The sequence below is a fragment of the Mustela nivalis genome (assembly GCF_964662115.1).
Source record: "Mustela nivalis genome assembly, chromosome: 16".
NCBI lineage: Eukaryota > Metazoa > Chordata > Mammalia > Carnivora > Mustelidae > Mustela > Mustela nivalis.
The window spans coordinates 43,634,362-43,655,836 of record NC_139035.1 but is presented as its reverse complement, the minus strand read 5'-3'; the positions used below and the strand labels follow the sequence as shown (position 1 = coordinate 43,655,836).

The 21,475-nt window shown below is 57.5% G+C and overlaps 2 protein-coding genes across 4 annotated transcripts in view; both read left to right on the top strand.

Annotated features, from left to right (window-relative positions):
- The first annotated feature begins 1,084 nt into the window (after positions 1 to 1,084).
- On the top strand, positions 1,085 to 13,840 carry REN (renin). The gene is made up of 9 exons (XM_082702093.1): positions 1,085 to 1,239; positions 4,551 to 4,701; positions 5,269 to 5,392; positions 5,966 to 6,084; positions 7,009 to 7,205; positions 9,518 to 9,637; positions 10,063 to 10,207; positions 10,419 to 10,517; positions 11,349 to 13,840. Exons 1-9 carry the CDS (start codon positions 1,142 to 1,144, stop codon positions 11,508 to 11,510), a joined length of 1,215 nt encoding a protein of 404 aa, XP_082558219.1. The 5' UTR covers positions 1,085 to 1,141; the 3' UTR covers positions 11,511 to 13,840.
- The window catches only part of ETNK2 (ethanolamine kinase 2), a 19,958-nt gene continuing 12,199 nt past the window's right edge, over positions 13,717 to 21,475 (top strand). For all 3 annotated transcript variants that reach the window (XR_014303714.1, XR_014303715.1, XM_082702094.1), the window contains exons 1-3: positions 13,717 to 14,138; positions 15,879 to 16,138; positions 19,055 to 19,177. Coding sequence is in view for 1 of the 3 variants with exons in the window: in XM_082702094.1 (XP_082558220.1) it covers positions 13,881 to 14,138; positions 15,879 to 16,138; positions 19,055 to 19,177 (641 nt within the window). In the remaining 2 variants the exon portion in view is untranslated. The remainder of the gene's footprint in view (positions 14,139 to 15,878; positions 16,139 to 19,054; positions 19,178 to 21,475) is intronic.

The window sequence follows — 21,475 nt, the reverse complement described above, 5'->3', positions numbered from 1 at the left end:
TGGTAGAGTCAAAGCCAGAACCCTGGTCCCCAGTTCACTCATTTGATAAGTGCTAAGCCACCCTTTGGGCAGGAGGCAGACACATAGCCACACAGGTAACTCTGATAAGGGACAGCTGAGGTCCGCACTCTCCTGGAAGAGCTCACATCACTCTGTAGAAACCCACAGCAGAAGGCAGTCAGCTCCAGGCTGAATCGGGGGGGGGCCTGTTGCCCAGCACAGGTGGTGATATTTGAAATGCACGTGGAGGAATGATCGGGGAAAGGCCGGGAGAGGACATTGGAGGCTGAATAAATAGCACCCATCCTGGGATTCGGGGGCCAGGTGTCTGTCCGGAGGGCTGGCCTGGACTGTAAACTACAAGGAAAAGGGAAGGCAGCAGAGACAGGGCCCAGAAAGGGCTCAGGGCGAAGCTGGAAGGGAAGGAGGGGTTCGGAGACCAGCATCCCACCTCTTCTTCTGAGAGCTGCCCTTACCTCCCATTAACACCAGGTCCACTGAAGGGGGACACACACCCCTTCCCCCAGCTCCCTGCTTCCCGGGGGCCCCACAAGGCACTGTGGTGTACTTCCCCATGAATGGCTGCTGCTAACAGGGGCCCAGAGACCCTGGGTCTGGCTCTAGTCATGAACAAGCCGGGAAGAGCTGCCCATGTTCCAGAAGAAAACTGGGACACAGCGTGGGAGAAGCCAGTCAGGGACACAGCTAGGGGTAATGCAGAGGATGGAGTTTGAAGGGTACGGAGGGGCGAGTCTGGCCGGGAGGTGGGAAACCTAGGCTGTGCGCCTCTCTTGGCCCTGACCGTGTTCCTGAACACTGCTGTTTCTCATCAGCCTCTGCCCGGTCGGGGGCCGCAGGGCCAGGCTGAGATGGGGCCGCTGGCGTCATGGGGCATGGCATTGCTTTCCCACAGCCCTGGTTCTTCCCCTGGTTCCCCAGCTCTGCGTCGAAACCTGGTCACCCTTCACCCCCGCTAGTCCCCTGGGGGGATTTATTACTGGCCGTCCTCCATCTGCCCCACGATCATAAATCAAGGCAGAGCAAAATCACAACCTCCCAAATGTGGAGCGCATAAAAGAAGGGCTCTGGGAGCCACAAGGCTTCAGGGGATCCCTGAGGGAGTCAGGCACCTGGGCCAAGCATGGACCAATGGAGCAGAATGCCTCGCTGGGGACTCCTACTGGTGGTCTGGGGTGTCTGCACCTGCGGCCTCCCCGCAGACACCGGCGCCTTCGGAAGGTAATGGGCTGTGCAGGTGGGGGCCGGGGCACCGGGGCTCCTGGCTTCCAGACAGGGGGCGTCCCCCAGTCCTCACGACCAGCTGGGCAGGGAGGTGCGGTCCCATTCAGAGAGGTGACTCGCCGGTATCCTATGGCCAATAGGGGCACACGACTCAGTCCAATAAGCCACGTCCTTTGATCTCTGCCCAAAGCTTTTTTGCTCCTGCATGAATCACCATGCAAGACACTGTGGGGATGATTAAGACCTACCTCTTGTTCTCAAGGAGCTCACAGCCTAATGATGAAGAAGGGGGTGCTATGGAGAAGCCCACCAAGGAAGAATACAGTGGTTGAACACCAGCCTTCCAGAGTTTCGTTGTCTTGGGTTAAATCCTGCCCCAGCGGCTGACCTAACTAGTTCAGGGAGCCTGGGCAAGTTACTTAACCTCTCAAGGGCGCAGTTTAACTGTTTAAAACCAGAGATCATAACAGTACCTACTTCACAGATTTGAAGATTTAATGAGATAACGTACGTAGAGCCCTCAGCGTGATACTGACAAGCGGCAGAAACCAGCTGGTGCTAGTCCTACAGGCAGGATTGTCACCGGTGTTAAAAGAAAGGCTTAAGATAGCCCAGAGGAGGGAGGGAGGAGGACCGAGCTTGCACCGCACCCAGGGCCAGACCCGTGGGAACCGGGCCCATTAAGTTCACAAGGGTCATTAAGCCTGCAGAAGGGGGAGAAGCAGAACAATGAGGACGTCAAGGAGAAAGGGCTTCAGGGTAGGGAGGGCAGGAGGGACCAGAAGATCTCAAGGTAAAAAGGCAGGGTGAGGTGCTTTGTTTTTTTTAAATCTCACTTTTAAGGAATCTCTACACTCCGCGTGGGGCTTGAACTCATAACTCTGAGACCAAGTGTCACGTGCTACAGACTGAGCCAGCCCCAGGCCCCTAAGAGGATAGGTTTCAACAATGGTCATAGTTACTAAGCCTGTAAAATGCCTAGGATTTCACAGGATCCTTCCGCGTATCTCAAATCCTCTTGCCGACAACCCAGCAGTTCCATTTCACAGGTGAGGACACCGACGCTCAGGGAGATCACATGGGAGAGGCTGAGACTCAACACCTACGGGGTCTTTTGTTTCCAAAGCCTCTTCCCTCACTCCGAGGCTCCCAGAGGGTAACTGCTAGGTCAGGGGTGTGGGGTCAGACCATGCCTGGGTGCAGCCCCTGCACCCAGGGTAAGGGCAGAACAAGATAAAAAAACATTCTCCCTTGTTCGCTTTATTTTTTTAAAGATTCTATTTATTTGAGACAGAGAATGAGATGGAGCATGGGGGAGGGGGAGGGTCAGTGGGAGACGCAGATTCTTAGCGGAGCAGGGAGCCCGATGCAGGGCTCGATCCCAGGACTCTAGAATCATGACCTAAGCCGGAGGCAGTCACTTAACCAACTGAGCCACACAGGCGTCCACCCCCTCTCCTGGTTCTCTTTAAAAAGAGAAGAAGGGTTTGGGCCAGAAATGAAGAAAGAGGCTTTTGAAACACACAGTGTTTCCCCCTGCTGTGTGCGCAGCGTCATACAGGGCACTCCGGGAGATCTGAACACAGGACCCAGTTCTTAGGGCATTCTGCCAGCTCTTGCACACACATTTTCCATTTATTGAGCAGTGGGCAGCGCATTTGATCTGCACCGTGATCTCATAGGGGAGGGCATTTTGGACGCACAAAAAGGACCAGAGAGGTTAGGTAAGTTGATCCAAATAACATTAATAAGGGATTTAAGCATGAACCCACGACTGCTGCATCCTCACCACCAGACACCACTGTGTGCACAAGCCCGAGGCTGTGCTTGCAGTGCTGGCTGTGAGCGCCCGAGGGAAATTGAAGCTGGAGCCCAAGCAGAGGTGGGGTGTGGGGGAAGGGACTTTCTGAAAGGAGAATGGTAAGAGTAAAGGTCCAGAGCAGAGGCTGTTCAGGGTAAGTGGTAGAAAATGCACCCTCTTTAGGATCAGGCTTTCTCTGCCACTCCATTTCCCCGTCTGTGAAGTGGGAATAATCACCCCCCCCCAAGGGATGGCGGAGAATAAGATCGTCACTGTGAAACTTCTCTGTGAACAGTAAACGGTGACATGACTATGATAAGTCATGTCCCTTAAGATAGGACACTGGCTGGCAGGAAAGCTGCACTGGGGTCCGTGGGCATGATGGGGTCTGGCAACGCCGGATAGGAGCAGGAAAGGGCAGTATAAATAGATGAGCAGCTAGAAAAGACAGGTTCCCCATAAATTGGGCTGCATTCCCAGGACCCCCCCCCCCCCCCCGGCCAACAGCTAGAGACACACACACACACACACACACCCCTCAGGCTTCCACAAAGAGCCGTCACGTGGAAGCCCTGGGATTGCCCTCTGGAGAACATGACTAACACACTGCTTCGAATCCCTGCTCTGTCCTTTCTGAGTCCCCCAACCCCGGGAGCCTCTGCTTCCTGGTCATAGAATGAGGACGATGACGATGGCCTCATGAGGGCTACGTGGGGGCGAAGGGTAGTGTTTGGTGCTCACCAAGCGGCAGCTCGGTATGCTTTACCCCCCATCCCCAGTGTCTTTAATTCCACCTCCCAAAGGCAAGAGGCAGGCGTCAGGGAAAGAAACTGAAGGACTGGGACTCGGACTCAAGAAGGCATCTCTTTCCAAGGACAGAGGGCACAGGCACTCTGGAGATGCTGGCTGCTTTCCCCACCCCACCGGATCACTCCTCCTGCTCCAGCCCACAGCCCTGGCTGGGTGTCTACCCGGTGTGGCATCCCAGAGCCCCTGCAGGCTGCTGCGGGTGCCTGCCGCCACCTACAGGCCTCCCGAGGCACTGCATCCTCCTGTCCAGCCTTGAGGGGAGCACGCCAGTCGTCATCTTAGAGGGGATGTCATTGTTGGGTTTCCTCCTCTTCCTCCTCCCGCCTCTCGCCTGCTGGAGCTCCCTGAAGACAGCGATGATCTTTATCTTTCTATCTCTAGTATCCAGTGCAGTGCGGGCACAGAGTAAGTGTTCAGCATGTAATTATGGAATGAAAGAAAGAATGAACAAATGCCTTTGTCGTGATAGGGATCAAAATTCGACAGCAGAAGGAAGTGCACGGAGGATTATTTAATTCCAGTGCAGTTGACTCAAGGAGGCCTGCAAATTCTCTTTCAGACGCCTTAGAGCACAGGAGCCATGCTTCAGTGTCTGGGCTCGGTTAGGGAGAATTATACTAGAAGCTTTGGGGACCCCACCATTATCATGGGGGAGTGCAGAGCTCTTCTGGTTTTTCCCTCCTTCCCCCTGGACCAGGATCTTCCTCAAGAAAATGCCCTCCATCCGGGAAAGCCTGAAGGAGAGAGGCGTGGATGTGGCCAGGCTTGGTGCTGACTGGAGCCTTTTTACCAAGAGACTCTCCTTCGGCAACGGCACCTCCCCCGTGGTCCTCACCAACTATCTGGACGTGAGTGCCCGGCTGGGGCCTTGTTCCTCCGTCTCCTTTCTCTCTCGGACCCAAGGCTTTCTGTGCTCTTTCCACGCTGTCTCTGATGGAGCTGTTGAACCACACTGGGCAGCCTATAAAATTCCCATTTCAGAGCTGGGAAGGCTGAGGTACAGAGGGCCGAAAGGAGCCCAGAAGCAGAGTTAGGTTGGGAACGCAGGAATCCAGGCTCTGGGCCTCGAGCCCAGGTGTCCCTGGTGGACAGGACGGGTACATGACCTCAGGGGCAGGTCTCTGTGACAGGCTCTGTACATCATGACTACTGATTGCATTAGTATCCCCCCAGATGTGGGACACCTTCCTGCTTCATTTTCAATATTTTTATTTTGCTCTCTTGTCTCACTTCCTGGGAAGTCCTAAGATGGTACTCAGCCTTACACCGAGGCCCTGCCAGAACATGGAAACCCAGAGAGGCTGTGTGAGCTACCTCATCTCACCTCACGTGCCAGAAGGGGTATCGGGCAAAAGCCCAAGGTCCAAGGCTCCCGAGCCTCCCCACCCCCCAGCTGCCTCCTTTCACCCCCACAGACCCAGTACTATGGGGAGATTGGCATCGGCACCCCACCCCAGACCTTCAAAGTCATCTTTGACACGGGTTCAGCCAACCTCTGGGTGCCCTCCACCAAGTGCAGCCCTCTCTACACGGCCTGTGGTGAGCCCCCCGCCCTACCCCTGCCCGTCCCTGCAAGACCTGAGGTTCCTCTCCCAAGCCCCCACTACACCTGGCCAGTCCTACCTCACACCCTCTGCCACCATCAGATCCATCTCCTCTCTGTCCCTGCTCTCACCGCCCCCGAGAGGAGAGATAAAAATGCCCCCCATTTTCCCGATAGGACCACCAAGGTAAAATGGCAAGCCAGAGGAGTCCCCAGCCTGCCCACAAGGCCATTTCTCCCCTTTCCTGAGACTGGGAGAGGACTGACTTTTCCTTAGTCAACAACCTCTTAGTTAATGCTCACTGGGACCAGAATCTTTTCCACACCCCTGCATTAGAAATGCTTCATTAGAGACAAAATTCTCACAGATCTGGGCACCTGACAGGGGCCCAAGAAACAACATAGTCCTTGATGGATGAAACACATTTTCAAGCCTCCAACCGCAGGGCCACTCCACCCCTGCTCCTAAGTTCTCAACCACAGGGACCATTCGCCGAGGGCACCTGCCTCCCTGCCCCCCCCTGGCCAGGCCTCCATCGGAGAGCCCTGAGCCTACGTCTCCCTGACAGAGATTCACAGCCTCTATGACTCCTCGGAATCCTCCAGCTACATGGAGAACGGAACGGCATTCACCATCCACTACGGATCCGGGAAGGTCAAAGGCTTCTTAAGTCAGGACATGGTGACTGTAAGTGGGAGTGCCCCAGGTCACTTGACACCTGCCCTTTTTGGTCCCCAGACATCTCCTACTGCCTGAGGGCCCATACTTGGGGAGGGTACAGTTCAGTCTACCTTGGAGCCTGGGGAGGGGAGGAACCCTGACCCGCCACCTGCCAGGGGCCAGGGAGGCAAAGCAACAGGATCTGGGACCCAGCAAACCTGAGCTTCTGGCTGCACGAGGGGACTTTTATGGAGCCTTTGACCTTGAGCTCACCCAGCTCTGACTGTGCTCTTCTTAACCAGACCCCGGACTGAAATCAGGGTCCGAGTCAGGGTCAGTGGTACTGGTGAGGTTAGGGTCAGAATTTGTTTTAGGTTGGGGCATAGGTGTTAAGTTCACAGCCGAGGTTAAAGTTTGGGTTATGGTCAGGGCTTGGTTTTCTTTTTCATTTGGTTTGCATCTGACCCTCTCCATTCTGGGGTTTCTCCAGCTGCTGCTGTCAGTTATGGGAGGGGTACACGTGGAATGTGAGAGCTAATCAGTAGGATTAGCTCTTTACCCTCCCCTTGTCTGTGAAACCAGGGGAGGAAGCCTGACTGGGCTGAAGAAACCCTTACCCACAGTGGGGGTGGGGAACTGAGGCCCAATTCTGCCAGTGTGGAAGCTGGGGAAGGGGTGTGGGAGCTCCTGGTGCATTTTTCTGGTACTTTCTGGCAGAACCATCTTCTCAGCCTCTGCCCCTCCCAGCCCTTGGGGCAAGCCCCGTTCTCTCTGGATCCCCACAGCCTGCACAAGTATTAGAAGAGAGGATATGGGGGGGGCCGGTGTGGGGGTGATTGATGAAATGGTCTCATCCCAAATTTCTCCACCCTAGGGCATGTGACCCCTAGACTAGACCCTGGGCAGGAACAGGACAGTAGGCTTGGTCTCCTCTGGTCCTTTCTCCCACAGGTGGGCGGCATCACCGTGACACAGACGTTTGGAGAGGTCACAGAGCTGCCCCTGATCCCCTTCATGCTGGCTAAGTTTGATGGGGTTCTGGGCATGGGCTTCCCAGCGCAGGCTGTTGGCGGCGTCACCCCTGTCTTTGACCACATCCTCTCCCAGGGGGTGCTAAAGGAAGATGTCTTCTCCGTCTACTACAGCAGGTGAGCCTGGGGCTTCAGGGGCTGAGGCAGGGGGAGGGAGGGAGGGAGGGAGGGAGGTTGGAGAGAGTCAGAACTGGAATTATTTTTTTTTAAGATTTTATTTATTTATTTGACAGAGAGAGATCACAAGTAGGCAGAGCAGCAGGCAGAGAGAGATGGGGAAGCAGGCTCCCCGCTGAGCAGAGAGCTGGATGTGGGGCTCGATCCCAGGACCCAGAGATCCTGACCTGAGCTGAAGGCAGAGGCTCAACCCACTGAGCCACCCAGGCACCCCAGGACTGGAATTCTAACATGTTTATGACTAGGAGACATTCAGTTCATATACAGAAAACCACTATCCAGGTTGGAAGCCGCCACTTAAATTTAAATTAATTAAAATTTTTAAAAAGTTCCTGAGTCACACAGCCCCATTTCAAGTGTTCAGCAGCCGCGGTGACTAGTGGCTACATACTGGGAGGTAGAGATAGAGAACATTTCCATCATTATAGAAAGTTCTATTAGCATTGCTCTAGAACAAGAGGAAAATGCAAACTGGGGGAGATGGAAAGTAAAGCATTACTGTGAAGGGCCCACGACCCCACTCACACAGAAAGAGGACTTCATTCATTAATTCTTTCATTTATTTGCCCCTTCATTGATTCAACAAATATTGAGTGCTCAAGTGCCAAACGCCATGAGAAGTCTTGGGGTGCAGCCATGAACACATTACACAGGAGAGAGTCCTTGCCCTCACAGAGCTTACGGTCTGGAAGGAAGACAAGAAAGAGCAGGACGTAATGTGCAGCAACAGGGAGCGAGGGGCTGAAACCCACAGGTGCCTTTCCACTCTGGGCTGAGCTTATGTGGCGTTCAGCCAGCCTCGGGGAAGCCGTTGCCAGCTGTTGGGCTGGCAGCTGGGTCTGGAAAGACAGTAAGAGCTGGACACGAGGGGTCCTCAGGGGAAGAACACAAGGCGAGTGCAGGGGAGGCTCGGGGCCCAGAGAAATCCCACAGGTGAAAGGGAGACCAGGAAACACAAAGGCCACCAACGGGCCCTGTAGCCAGGGGGGCAGTCCCAGGCAGAGCTGGCTCGGAGATGGGGCGTGGCCAGGCGGCCAGCAGTTGGGAGGCAGATGCGAGGGCAGATGAAGAATGCCCCGAGAGGTTCGACAGGGAAGGAAATGTCAGGAAGGGGGTACAGGTGAGGAGCAGAGAGACGGGTGGGTGTTTGGAAATGCTGGGGGAGGTCGGAGCCTGCTTGCAGGTGGAGGAAGAAGCCAATGGAAAGTGAGAGATGGAAACTGGAAGAAAGGAGAGGAACATGGAGGGCGCGGAGCCTGGAGGCCACGGGAGGGAGGAGAATCCAGCAGGCAGGAAGAAGAAGGGCCTTGTGGAGAAGAGGGCCTGCTTCTTCCTTGACCCTGGGACAGGGAGGAGGGAACCTCGGAAGGATCTTGAAGTGTTGGGAGTGGGGCCGAGGTGGCTGGTGTTTGCACATGCACATTGTACAAGGGCAGTGAGGTACACGTGCCCACAGAGCATGTGCCAAACCTCCCAGGCGCCCATTGGAAAACCCCCAACCCCCACATGCACATGGGAAACCAGCCCCCTGGGGTAGGCCCTGAGCTGTGGGAGGTGCCGTGCAGCCGGGAGGAGAGGAAGGCAAGGGGTTAGCTGTGGACGGGGCACCAGGAGCCTGATTCTGCTCACTCCACTCCCCCCTGCTGCGTGACTCCATCTAAAGGGTGAAAAGCGGGCATGGTACCCACCCTGCCCAGCAGAGAGACTGGTGAGGCTCAGCTGAAACCTAGGCCCCCTCTCTGCTGGTCTCTTTCTCTGCAGAAACTCCAAGTAAGGAGCTGAGCCCTACCCCCAACCCCTGGCCCTGACCCTGACCCTCCTGAACACCAGGGTCAGATTCACAGCGGCCACCCAGCCCAACTCACCTCTGCAGGCCCCGGCTCTGCCGATGCCGAAGTTGTCCACCCATCCTTCCTGTTCGCCTCCTGCCCCTTACCCGCTCTGACCCCACCGGTCCCCGAGAGCTCCCCAACCCACACACCTGCTCAACCTGCAGCTCCCCAAACCCAAGTGAGGCTGCAGCCAACTGTCCCCTTGCCTTCTGCTCACAGTCCTTGCACCGGCTCCTTCCCTGGGGGGATGCTTGAGCGGGTGCAACGAAGGTGGAGAAGTGGTGTTCCTGCAGCTTCCCGGCCATGCCACCCTTCCCATCGTCCTCTGCCCTCTCCCTCCCACCCCCACCCCTGTCTCCTTGCCCAACTGCCCTGGTTGCTGGGGTGCCGGGTCTCCAGGTGCTCTGATCTTTCCTCTAGGGATTCCCACTTGCTCGGAGGAGAGCTTGTCTTGGGAGGCAGCGACCCCCAGTATTACCAAGGGAATTTCCACTATGTGAGCGTCAGCCAGACTGGCTCCTGGCAGATCAAGATGAAAGGGTCAGGAACCCTCCACCCTCCTGCTCTCCAGAACTGCTGCTGCTGTTGCTGCGGGGGGGGGGGGCGGTAGGGGAGGGAAGGGGCAGCCTTACCATCTTGTCCTCTGTCCTAAAATGCAGTACCTTCTTAAGGCACAGCCTACATTTGCTCTCTGGGCGCTCTGCCCAGGGCTGGGGAACACGGAGTTATGATGAGCAGAGGGGAGGGGGTGCACTGAGAGGAGGCGGCGGGTCACCAGGCAGTATGCTGGGAACGGGGATGGCACCTTTCCTCCTCCAGTGCATGCCTTCCCATCCTCCAGTGCTTCCCGGGACCACCAGCATGGGCCCCCGCCCCCGCTACTGGCCTCACTCAGAGAAACTATGCAGCCTGGCAGGGTCCCATCAGCCTGATGTCTGTCTGATGCTCCAACTGGCCTCCCCCAGGGTGTCTGTGAGGTCAGCCACCGTGGTCTGCGAGGAGGGCTGCATGGTGGTGGTCGATACTGGTGCATCGTACATCTCGGGTCCCACAAGCTCCCTGAGGCTGCTCATGGACACCCTGGGGGCCAAGGAACTGAGCACAAATGAAGTAAGTTGGGGGAGTGGGGGCACCAGAGGCTGCTGGGAGCACAACCTGGGCCCCAGAATTACCCCAGAAGCAGTAGGTTCCAAGTGGGGCCATTCTGGGGCTTCCCTCCTCTCCTCTCACTCCTCCAGCAGAGGGGCCCAGCCACAGGCATGGGGCTGTGTCTGCTGGGGGACTTCCCACACTCAGCGGGTTCCCTTTACCTTCCCCTCAGTATGTCGTGAACTGCAACCAGGTGCCGATGCTCCCCGACATCTCCTTCCACCTTGGAGGAAGAGCCTACACCCTCACCAGCTCAGACTATGTGTTACAGGTGAGGGTCCAAGTTGCCCCTCAGCATGGGTGTGTGCAGGGGCCTCTAAAAGAGACCAGGTCTTATGCCCCACCAGTGGTTCTCAAACTAAGCTACAAGTTAGAGTCACCTGGAAACTTTACAAATCCCACTAACAAGGGGCCCCTGGGTGGTGCAGTCTGTTATGTGTCCGACTCTTGGTTTCTGCTTGGGGTCATGATCTCAGGGTCATGACCTCAGGCTCGTGATCTTGGGGTTGTGAGATCGAGCCCTGCCTTGGGCTCCGCACTGAGCACGGAGTCTGCTTGAGATTCCCTCTCCCTCTGCCCCTCAGGCCGGTGCTCTCTGTTTCACAAATAAAGAAGCAAACAAATCTTTGAAAAATCCCAGTAATGGACCACAGCCCATACCTATTAAATTAGAACCTCTGGGGCTGAAGCCTGGGCATCCGTGTTTTTCAAAATTCCCCAGGTGATTCCAATGTACAGACAAGTTTGGGAATCACTGTGCTCATCCCCTTGTCTCCACCTTCTCGGCAGCTGCCCCCAGTAATGCTATGTGACTATACTTTTAACCCCTTTTATGCCCAACGGACTTAGGGCAGCTAAATAACTTGCATAGGATCAGGAGTTCTGCCAGAATGTAAGCTCTTAGAGATGCATTGTTTTCCCGGTGTCCAGCTCAGTACCCACATCCAGGAGGATGCATGTTGGGTTGAAAGGGCAAGAGAGGCTGGAGTCGATGGGAAAGGAAGGGGTGAATGTTGCTGAGGACAGCTGCTGGGGTCAGGCAAGGGGAAAGGAGAAAGGTCGTGTGCCAGGCAGTGGTGGAGACCCTCTCGCTTCCTGCCAGGATTCCTATGGTAATGATGACTTGTGCACTTTGGCCCTCCACGGTCTGGATGTCCCACCGCCCACCGGGCCTGTCTGGGTCCTGGGCGCCAGCTTCATCCGCAAGTTCTACACGGAGTTTGACCGGCATAACAATCGCATCGGCTTTGCCTTGGCCCGCTGAGAGGCCCTCTGCTGCCCAAGTGGGCCCTTCCTCCAGCCCTAGCCCGGAGCTAGAGCACTCCGGGACGCACCCCTGCCCAACCCCTCACGCAGGGGCCTGGGGTGTGGAGCTCCTTCCGGATGCTTGCCTCCAGCACCAGCGCTTCCCTGCTTGGAGAACAAACAGAATAAAGACTTCATGTTCACAGCCCTGGGTTGCACCTGGGTTCACTGGGGTCTGAGATGAGAGACGTAGCCAGGGATCATGTGCAGACAGGAATGTGACATAGAATGACAAACTATACACTCACCCACACACACAGGTTCCTGCGTGCAGGGGTGATGCCATTCATCCTCGCTCAGGTGGGGCTGCTGACACACAAGGCCAGCTCCGTGCGAGACTGTGGGTCAGAAAGGTGCTCCCAGCTGGCAGAAGCCAGCCTCAAACTCAGGCTCCACCCGGCCCCTTGTGCACGGCACACGCCTTAGTCCCCTGGCCCACGTCACCATTGACACATGCAGTCTAAGACACCATCGCCTGGCAATATGGAACACCAGAGATCTGACTGATACTCCTTTGTACATGCGGGGAAACTGAGGCTCAGAGAACGGAAGGCATGGGACCAAGACGACTCGTCGATACATGTCAAGATTAGAAGCCAGCCTGTATGACTCAGGTGTCGGGGGCCCCTTAACCCATGCAGGTGTACCTTCACAGATACAGAGTCGCACGTGCCCTGGAGAGGGGCCCACATGCACAAGCCCAAAACCACACACACAGCTGTGCCCCCTCTCACAGACATGGAACGCGACAGGCTGAGGTCCTCTCCCACTCCTACTCCTCGGGCGACCAGCATGGGGTGGGTATGCTGGGGAATGAGAAGCAGCACCGACCTAAAGTCGTGGATACTGGCCCCCTTCGCGGTAGCTGTTCACCCCTCTTTTGACCAAAAAGGGTGAAGCACAGGGTGGCCCAACCAGGCCCCTGGCAAACCTCATAGCTCCAGAATTGCAACCCCTTGGGACTGTGTGGGACCCTGGGGCTCCTCTAGAGCAGATGCCGGAAGGCAGGAGCTGTCTGCAGGGTCCCCGCCCCAAGCCAAGAGCCTGAGTCTGTGTTCAGGATCCTGGATCCCAGCCTGGGACCCCCTGCCCCATTCTCTAAGATCTCTTGCCAGCCTGCCTTTATTTCCTCATTGCCAAAAGGCAGAGTTGGAGTCAGTATCCTTTCCAGCTCTATATCCTGGGGCTCCATGACCTTGAAATAGGCAGGCTTCTCCGTCTCCTGAGCTGTCCAAAACGATAGCGTCATAGGGCGATGTACATTAAAATTAAAATTAAGTCGAACGTCACACTAGCCATATTTCAAGTGCTGGGCAGTCACATGTAGCTAGCTAGTGGCCACTGTGCTGGACAGCACGGATATAGAACGTTTCCACTACGGCGGAAGTTCCGCTGGGCAGAGCTGGATTCTGGGCAGCAATAATGATAGGGCCTTGTGGTTGAGAGGTTCCTGAAGAGGCCAAAGGAACAACTCGGAGAAACAGAAGAAGGCCCCTTCTCTGTAGGCACGTTTCTGGATGGGGCTGCGAGAGCTCTCCCACCCGGGCTGAAGACAAGCGATCTTAGTTCCCACTCGTACACACACCCTCCACATCCACCACCCAATGTCACCTCGCCACCTAATACATGCATTGGACGGGGGATGGGAGGGTGGGTTAGGATTTGTCTGGGGAGCTCCCTGCAGAGAAGGGCCAAGGGCCTCTGAGATGCAGCGGGGGACTCCTTTTCAGCGGGGACCTGGGGCACAGGTGGGCGAGTCCAAGCCGACCTCTTGGTGGCAGCCAGATCTCCATCCACTAGGCTGGAACCGGGGCGCAGGAAGAGGCCTCCCCCGGCCCTGCCCCAGGCCGCCCAGGGAGAGCGGTCCGCGCCGATGCAAGGGGAAGGAGGCTGGCCATCGCGCGGGCTCAGAGGCCGGGGAGCTATCCCCGCGCTGCTGGTCCTGGGACCCGGGTGGGGGCGGGGCGGGGCGGGGCGGGGCGCTCCCAGGCCCCGCCCCTGGCGTCACGGCCTCCCCGAGGGCGTCACCCCCGCCCCGAGCTCCAGGTAGCGGCGGCCGCTGAGTCCGCGGCGGCCCGCGGGCCGGGGCGGGGGCGGGGCGGGGGCGTTCCCGGGCCCCCGCCCCGCGGCCCGCCGCCCGTGATGATGTCACAATCGCGGCGGGCCACGGCGTTCCCGGGTCGGCTTCGGGCGCCGATCGGAGCGGGCAGCGGGCTCCTGAGTCATGGACTTCCCCTGGCCCCTCCTCTACCACTCCCACCGCCGCGCCGGGCCCCCCCGCAGGGGCTAGCGCTCGCGCGGCGGCTCCGAGGGGGTGGGGCTGCTGGGAATGGCTGTGCCCCCTTCGGCTCCTCTGCCGTGCTCGCCCTTTTACCTGCGGCGGCAGGCGCCGTGCCCGCAGTGCTCATGGGGCATGGAGGAGAAGGCGGCGGCCAGCGCGGGCTGCCGGGAGCCGCCAGGCGCCCCGAGGGCCGCCGCCGTCCCTTGCTTCGGCATATCCGTGGACCAGGACGACATCCTCCCGGGAGCCCTGCGCCTCATCCAGGAGCTGCGGCCGCATTGGAAGCCCGAGCAAGTTCGGACCAAGGTAGCCGAGGGGGCGCGGGGCCGTGCCGGGGCCCTTTCGGGGCTGGAGCGGGATGCGTGAACGTCTGTCCGTGCATCCGTCCGGGTGGCTGTCCCAGGGGTGCGCGGCCGCTGTGCAGGGCAGGGTTGCAATGGTGGTTTGGGTGTGTATTTTGCTCCATCTGTTCTGGTCCCCAAGCAGAGCCAGGCTCCCACCTTCCTCCGCCACCCACCCCCTCCCCGGGGCTCCACACCCCCCTCCTCCCCGGGGCTCGTGGGCAGCCCGGAGGTCCACCTGCCCACCGTCAGCATGCTGCGCGCGCGGGCCCCACCCCCTGTCGCCGCGCGCCGGTGCCCCTCGCCGCCCGAGGAGCGCGCGGCCGGCGCTGAAACCTGACGAGGCAGGAACTTTTAAGGGAGCCCCCCACCTACACACACACACACACACACACACACACACACACATCCCTGCCTTCTCTGCCCCGTGGTGGGAGCAAAGTCTCCGGGCTCTGAGCCGGTCCCAAGAGCCACCGTGTGGAATTTCGGTTTAGCCCAGGGCCCCTGCTCCGGATGAAAACCCTCCCCGTCGCCCCAGGCTCAGGCTCTGCACCCCCACACAGGGGGCCTCCTCATCCCCAGCTGGGTACATTCTCCGGGACACAGATGTGGGCAGAGCCTCCCACTGAGGAGCCTCAGGCAGACCTCCCAGCTGATCTGCATCCTCTAAAGGGTCTTCAACTGCTCACCCTCCCCCGCCAGCCCCTCTGGGAGCTTCTTGTGGAGGAAGAAGTCCGGAGCTGGGCACCTGCAGCTAGTTCTGGAGTGGCAGGGGCTCCCTGCTGCTGGGTCTTCAGGGTGGGGAGAGGCCAGGTTCCCCCACCCCAGTGCAGAGGCTGACAGACACCTCTTGGGGGACAGATGGGTGGGTAGCATTTTCGAAATAAAAGACACACTTCAGTTGTAATACCCACAAGGCATTGAGCAGGTCTGAGGTTAATTTCAGCACTGATGGAACATGCTATGTGCCAGTCCTTCCCCTCTCTGGGCCTCAGTTTCCCCACCTAGAATTGGTTCGGATGTCCTCTAAAGCCCCTACTGGCTCTGTCACACTGTGCCCCGTCAATTCCATGGTTCAGTCCTCCTTGTCACCGTACCCAGAAAGTCTAGTCTGTTTCCCCCAACCCCAGCCCATGTCCTCTTGTCTCTTCTGGTTTGGAACTTCGAGGCCCTAAGGAGCTCTGACCCCTAAAACCCTCGGCTGAGTTCCAGTCTCCGTAAACTCCGCACCGCCCTGGCTGGATGGGGTCTGGGGTGTAGCAAAGAGTCCTGGGCCGGGCAGAGGGTGAGAGCTAGCTGGGTCAGGATGTACTTGTCCTGGGCAACTCCCGATCCTCCCTGGCCACAATCTGGTCCATAGAGTTTTCTTTCAGGGATGGAGGGGTAAGAAGCGAGGAGGGGGTTTCTCCCACCAAGGAGTGTGGAAATTCCTCTACTGCCAAATCCCATCTGCTAGAAGTGGACCCAGGAGACATGAGGGTGCCTGGGCTGAGGTTTTCTTCTAGAACTCAGGCTCTCCCAAGCACTGAGGAGGGTAAAGCATTAGGAACAGTGCTGAGCTCCTGAAGGATGGCGGGGCAGGGTTCTGCATGGTTGTGCTGGGCATGCAAATGAGCACCCCTTGCTAGAGGTGGGGAAGCCATGGGCATGGGCCTGAACAGAGACCCTGCCCCACACGCCCTTGTGCTCCTCCTCCCCATGACAGCGCTTCACTGATGGCATCACCAACAAGCTGGTGGCCTGCTACGTGGAGGAGGACATGCGGGACTGCGTGCTGGTCCGGGTGTACGGGGAGCGTACTGAGCTGCTGGTGGACCGGGAGAATGAGGTCAGGAACTTCCAGCTGCTGCGAGCACATGGCTGCGCCCCCAAACTCTACTGCACCTTTCAGAATGGGCTGTGCTATGAGTACATGAGGGGCATGGCCCTGGGACCCGAGCACATCCGGGAGCCCCGGCTCTTCAGGTGAGAAGGTGACCCGGGTTACCATTCATTTCCACGATTCCTCAAGCCTTGGCCAACTTCCTTGGCATAGAGTGGAGTCCGTGAAAGAGTCATAAGGTCTGTGAACTTCCTGAAATTGCATGAAAATGTGTGTTTGTGTGTGCACACGCGTGGCTCTGCAGAGAGGGGCCGTCGGTCTGTATGGATTTTCAGTGGCATCCGCTGGAAAGGTGATCTGCTTCTTAGGCAAGTGAGAATTTGGTGAACCTGGGACCAAAGGATCTGCTTTCCCTAAATGCAGCAGGGCTCTGCTTCCTGGCTTCATGTCTCCGCCCTTTGCCCACCCCACGTCTGACCTGGAAACATCTTGAAACCTTGGAAATGAAATCTGAGCCAAATCCGCAGAGCGCCCAGGATTTCCTGCCCCTCCCCTCCTGCCAGGAGCTCAGGCATGCTAGGAGAATGGGCCCTATCCAGGGGGAGCCTGGGTTTAGCAGCCCAGAGAGACACCAGCCCTCCCCCAGTCTGAGCTCCGTCCAGGTTCCCCGACAAAGTGGGAGCCCAGGTTTGGGAAGCTGCCAAGGCTTCCTTCCCGAGGCTCACCAGAACCCATGATCCCCTGGGAGCCCCTCCCAATGCCTGGATGTGTAGCACCCAGGAAGCCGACTTTACCTTTAAGCACCGTGGTTGCCTCTGTGAGGTCTGGAAGGGGGAGAACTAAAGAGGAGCCCTTAGTGCCTTTTCTCTCCTCTAACCATTGTGGGTATGGAGGTCAGGCCCTCCCTCCCATGCTACCGCTGCATGCGGGGCCCTCTGGCCAAGCGAGGTCCCCAGGCAGGCTGAGGTTGACTTCTGATCCTGGGGGCAGCCTGGGATCCTCGGGTTCAGTCCCATCCCTGCCAAGGAGAAGGCACTTTCCAGATAACCCAGGTGAAACAGTAAAAGGTCATCTAGGGAGCAGACCAAGAAGTTTTTGCTTCCTCACCTGCTACCTAGTTAACCCCAAGTAAGTGCACCTGGCCCTATTTGTGGAGACAGATGGGCCCCCCAGGGACTTAGAAGGGACTTTGAGATGCCTTTGCTCTAGTGCTCCCTCTGCGGCTGGTCAGGCTCTGGGGTATTTATGTCATATGTCGAGTTGTATGTCGTATCTGTGTGTGTGTGTGTGTGTCTTTGTCTGGAGTTAGGGGGACGTACAAACCTGTCCAGTGGTCTTCTCTGGCTCCTGCTGAGTGTCCTGCCTGGAAGCAGACGGTCAGAGCAGGGTGGGGGCCCGGGGAACCATGGGTTGGCTTCTCCCACGCCACGCTGCTGGCGCTCCTTCAGTCTTGTGTAAATAAGCTCGTAGACTGGCACGTTGTCCCTGGGTCTCTCGCAGCCACCTCTGGGAAGGTGGTGCCGTTCCTCGTGCTCTCGTGGGAACAGTTACCATCAGGAAGATTGAAGATGGATGTAGGTTCGATAGCAACTTCACACTTGGGGGAGAGCCAGAAGCTGGGGTAGGTGTAGGAAGTAGGCTCTTCCCTGATGATTTTCCAAGGAGAGCCCGTTATCTTTCTCAGGGGAAGGTGGATCTCTGAGGGAAAGGCGAGGAGGAGGCCTTGGGGAGCCACGGCCTCATGTTCCCCTGAACCCCACCTCCCAACCTCTACGAGGCTTTGCAGCACAAAAATGCTGAGTGTTGAGGTTACTTCCATTGCTTTTTCAGACAACAGCCCTATTGATATTCAAGGAAACGCTCTGTTCATGCTCTAGTCGGAATCTTCCTTCTGGAAGGAAAGGCCTGGGTCTCAGGTCTCTTTCCCTGCCTCGCCTGAAACCCCAGCGGGCTCCCTCCTGCCCCCGGGGCCTCTAGCCTCTGAAAGCACAGCCTTCTATGCTCACCCTCTCGCTCACCCTCTCGTGGCTGCCACGCCTCCTGCCCCCTCCGCCCTTCGGGAGGTGGGAGCCTGGGGGGCTTCTGGAGGAGACCTTAGCCTGCCCTGCTATCCTGTTAGGTGACAGCCTGCCCCTTCCCAGGACCTGGCAAGGGGAGGGGTGTCCCTGGAACAGCTCAGTAACAAGGTTTCAAACAGCCAATGCCTTTGTTGTCTTTCCTAGTGATTATTATTCGAGCAACAGGCAGAGGCGAAGGAAGCTTGAATGTTGGAGGCTTGGCAGCCGGGTTGGGGGTGGGGCTCCAGAAGGGAGAGCTGGCAGAGGACTGGGGGAGCCCAGCTGGGACGCAGGGCCTCAGATGCTGGGGTCCTTATCAAGGCCCTCCCTCTCTGACCGGTCAGCCCTCCATCCGCCCCCGCCCTCTCCCAGCCCCCTTCCCCACCGCCCCCTCCTTCTCTCCCGGGACCTTGGATAATGTCCACAGGAGAACTTGAAAATAGAACGCTGGTTTGTTTTGCGTCCTTGGCACCCGGCCGCCAGCATCAACTCCCTGCTGCTGAGGAAAGGGCTGCCCTGGGCCGGCCTGCTTCCCTCCCCACCTTGGCCTGGCTGATAAGAGGCAGGCATTTCTTCCCAGCCAGGCATCACCACCCCCCTCATTCCCCCGCTGTGGGCATGGATCAGAGTCCCCGGAGGGAGGCGGGCCACTGCCCCCATCCCTAGGTGATCCTTCTGTCCTCACAGGTTGCTGTGGGTACACGACCTTGGGGTGGGGCAGGGTCACTGACCCGTGGCCAGCGGCCCGCAGCTTTGCCTTCCTGCTCCCTGAAGCAGCCCCAGCCCTAACTTCTGGAAAAGTTGCTGCTGGACTAAAGGCCTGATGTCATTTTCAGACCCTCCTCCCGCAGGAACGAGAGTCCCTCAGAGAGCTGTCCCACACCCAGCCCTCTGGCTCGTCCCAGTCGTCCCCCTGTTCGAGCCCCTTCTGGTCAGGAGGGGCTGAGCTGGGATGGGCCTGCCCCCACGCTGATCCCTCTCCCCTTCCTGTTTTCTGTGTAGGCTAATCGCCCTAGAAATGGCAAAGATTCACACCATCCACGCCAACGGCAGCCTGCCCAAGCCCACCCTCTGGCACAAGATGCACAATTATTTCACCCTTGTGAAGAACGAGATCAACCCCAGGTACAGAGATCTGGGAGGGTTCAAGGCTGCCCCTGTGTCTGCTGCCTTCATGGGATCCCTCCACCCCTCACTCTTCAGGCTCCATCCCACCCCCAGCCCCTGGAGGCTGAGGGGCTTAGGTCCTGACTGCTGAGTCTGTGTCTCCAAGCAGAGCTGGGCTGATAGACTAAATCTCAGGATCTTGGGTCCACAGCTTTACGCCTGTGTGCTTGTGTCTCATTGAGTCTCTGGTTGTAGTAGAGATGAGGGTTGGGGACTGTGCCTCTCCCTTTCCTTAAAGGAGACTGAAGCTCAGAGACTAGCCTTGACCCAGGATGTGGGGCTCATTGGGGGGGGGCAGGGATCCGTTTCCTAGCCCAGAGCCCTTTCTACCTAAGCTGCTTTCTGAGCAACCAGAAGGGAGAGCCTGGCCCCTGAGAATGGGGTGAGGCCGAGTTCACAGTCAGTCAAAACTCAGCTTGTCAGTTGACAAGCCCTTGAGACATCAAGACTCTTGCTACTTGCCTGGACGCCTCTTGTCCCCACATGCCCCTGGGGACCCTGCTTCTCACCTTGTTCACACTGACAGCTTACCATTTCCTCACTGCCCTTTCCAAGGATTGGTACTCCACCCATCCCGACTGTGCCTTTCCCCAGGGAAGACGGGGCTCCCAGACAGCGGGCTCTCCAGCCGGCAACCTGAAAGTTCTTCTAGCCTTTGGCTGCCTGGCTGTCCCCAGCTTGAGTGCTGGAGGAGGCATGGAGAGTTGAGAGAAGAATGTGTCACCCCTGCAGGGAAAGGCAGTAGTGAGTCTCTGATCCCTCCAGGTACCCTGCTGGGTTGAACATCTCCCTTGTTCCAAAGGTTCATGGGAGACGGGGTATCTCCTTCTCTCCTCCAAGATGACAAGACAATAATTAACTCTATCCCAATCATGTGTCTCTATCACACACACGCACGCACACACACGTGACTTTATCTGGATCCTTGCACTTAATGATTATCAAGCCGGTCTTTCGGACTATTTGTCCAGGATGGCCCACATTCAGACCTTCGATGCCAAATGTTATCTCTGGGACAAGGACTGCTTATCCCCTAGGGCTAAAACAGCACATGGAGAGCAGGACCCTGGGGTGTCTGAGTCAACAGGGCCCTTCAATCGTGCAGCCCACCACTTTCATTTGATAGATGGACGAACTGAGGTCCAGAGAGGGGATGGGTCTTGCCCAAGGTCAGTGGTAGCTCCAGGCCTAGACTTCTGTACTATTTCCATGTAACCTTCAGGGGTGACCTCGTTGGGAGTGGAGTGGTCCTTGAAGAACTGACCACCTTTGCTCTTGTCATACCTTTGACCTTGGCAAATTGAGCTGTTTAACTTCTCAGAGCCTCTTTAAGGGACAGTGTGTGTCGTAAATGACCTAAGCTGCCCCAAGTGGGGCAGTGGTGAGCAGTCACCGGGACGAGATGCAACTCGCGAGCTCGAGTTACAGTCTAATACCCCTGATTTAGTCAATCCTGCATTTCACAAACATCAACAGGGATTTAAAACAATGAAAAATATGGACGTGACATTGGTCCTGCCCTCAAGGAGCTTAGGAACCATCTGGGTAAACAGGACCTGCCTTTGCACAGTGACAAAAGAAGGCATGTAGGGTGGGAGAACCAGGGCTGGTCTTCCTGGCAGAGGCAGGAGGGGCAGAGCTGGGAAGTGAGGCCGCTCGGGCTGGCAGAGACGGTGTGAACTCACTTGGCTCATGGGTGGCAAGTGGATGAGGGTGGCTGGAATGGGCCTTCTGGAGAGATTGGGAAGGGCTGTGGGTGGTGGGGCGGAATGAGACGGGGAGGACCCTTTGAAGCCAGGTTAGGGAGCCAACATTTTGTTTAGCAGACAGTGGGAAGTCACTGCAGGGGCCTCTGCGCCAGGCAGGGACCATGACTGTGGTTTAGGACGAAGGCTCTCTGGTGTTGTAAGGGACAGAGTCGGGCGGGATTTGGGGAAGTGGGGGTAGGGATTGGAGATAGGGCGACCCGCTCAGGAAGAATGAGCAAGATCCTTGGGCAGCGTCATGGTGATGTGGGGGGGGAGAGTGGGGTGGAGAGTGGCAGGTGTATTGGGGACCCTGTGGGAATAGATTTGGTGGCCTTGGTGTTTGGTTGGGCATAGAGGGTGGGGGTGGTCCCTGCTCTGGGGGACCAGAAGGAGATGCAGATGGGTTGTGTGGTATCAGGGCAAAGGAGATACGCCAGGAAGCTGGGACACTTAGTCTGCTGTGAGAGAAGGTACTTCCGTCCGCCCATATCCGGAGAGCTGTGGGGAC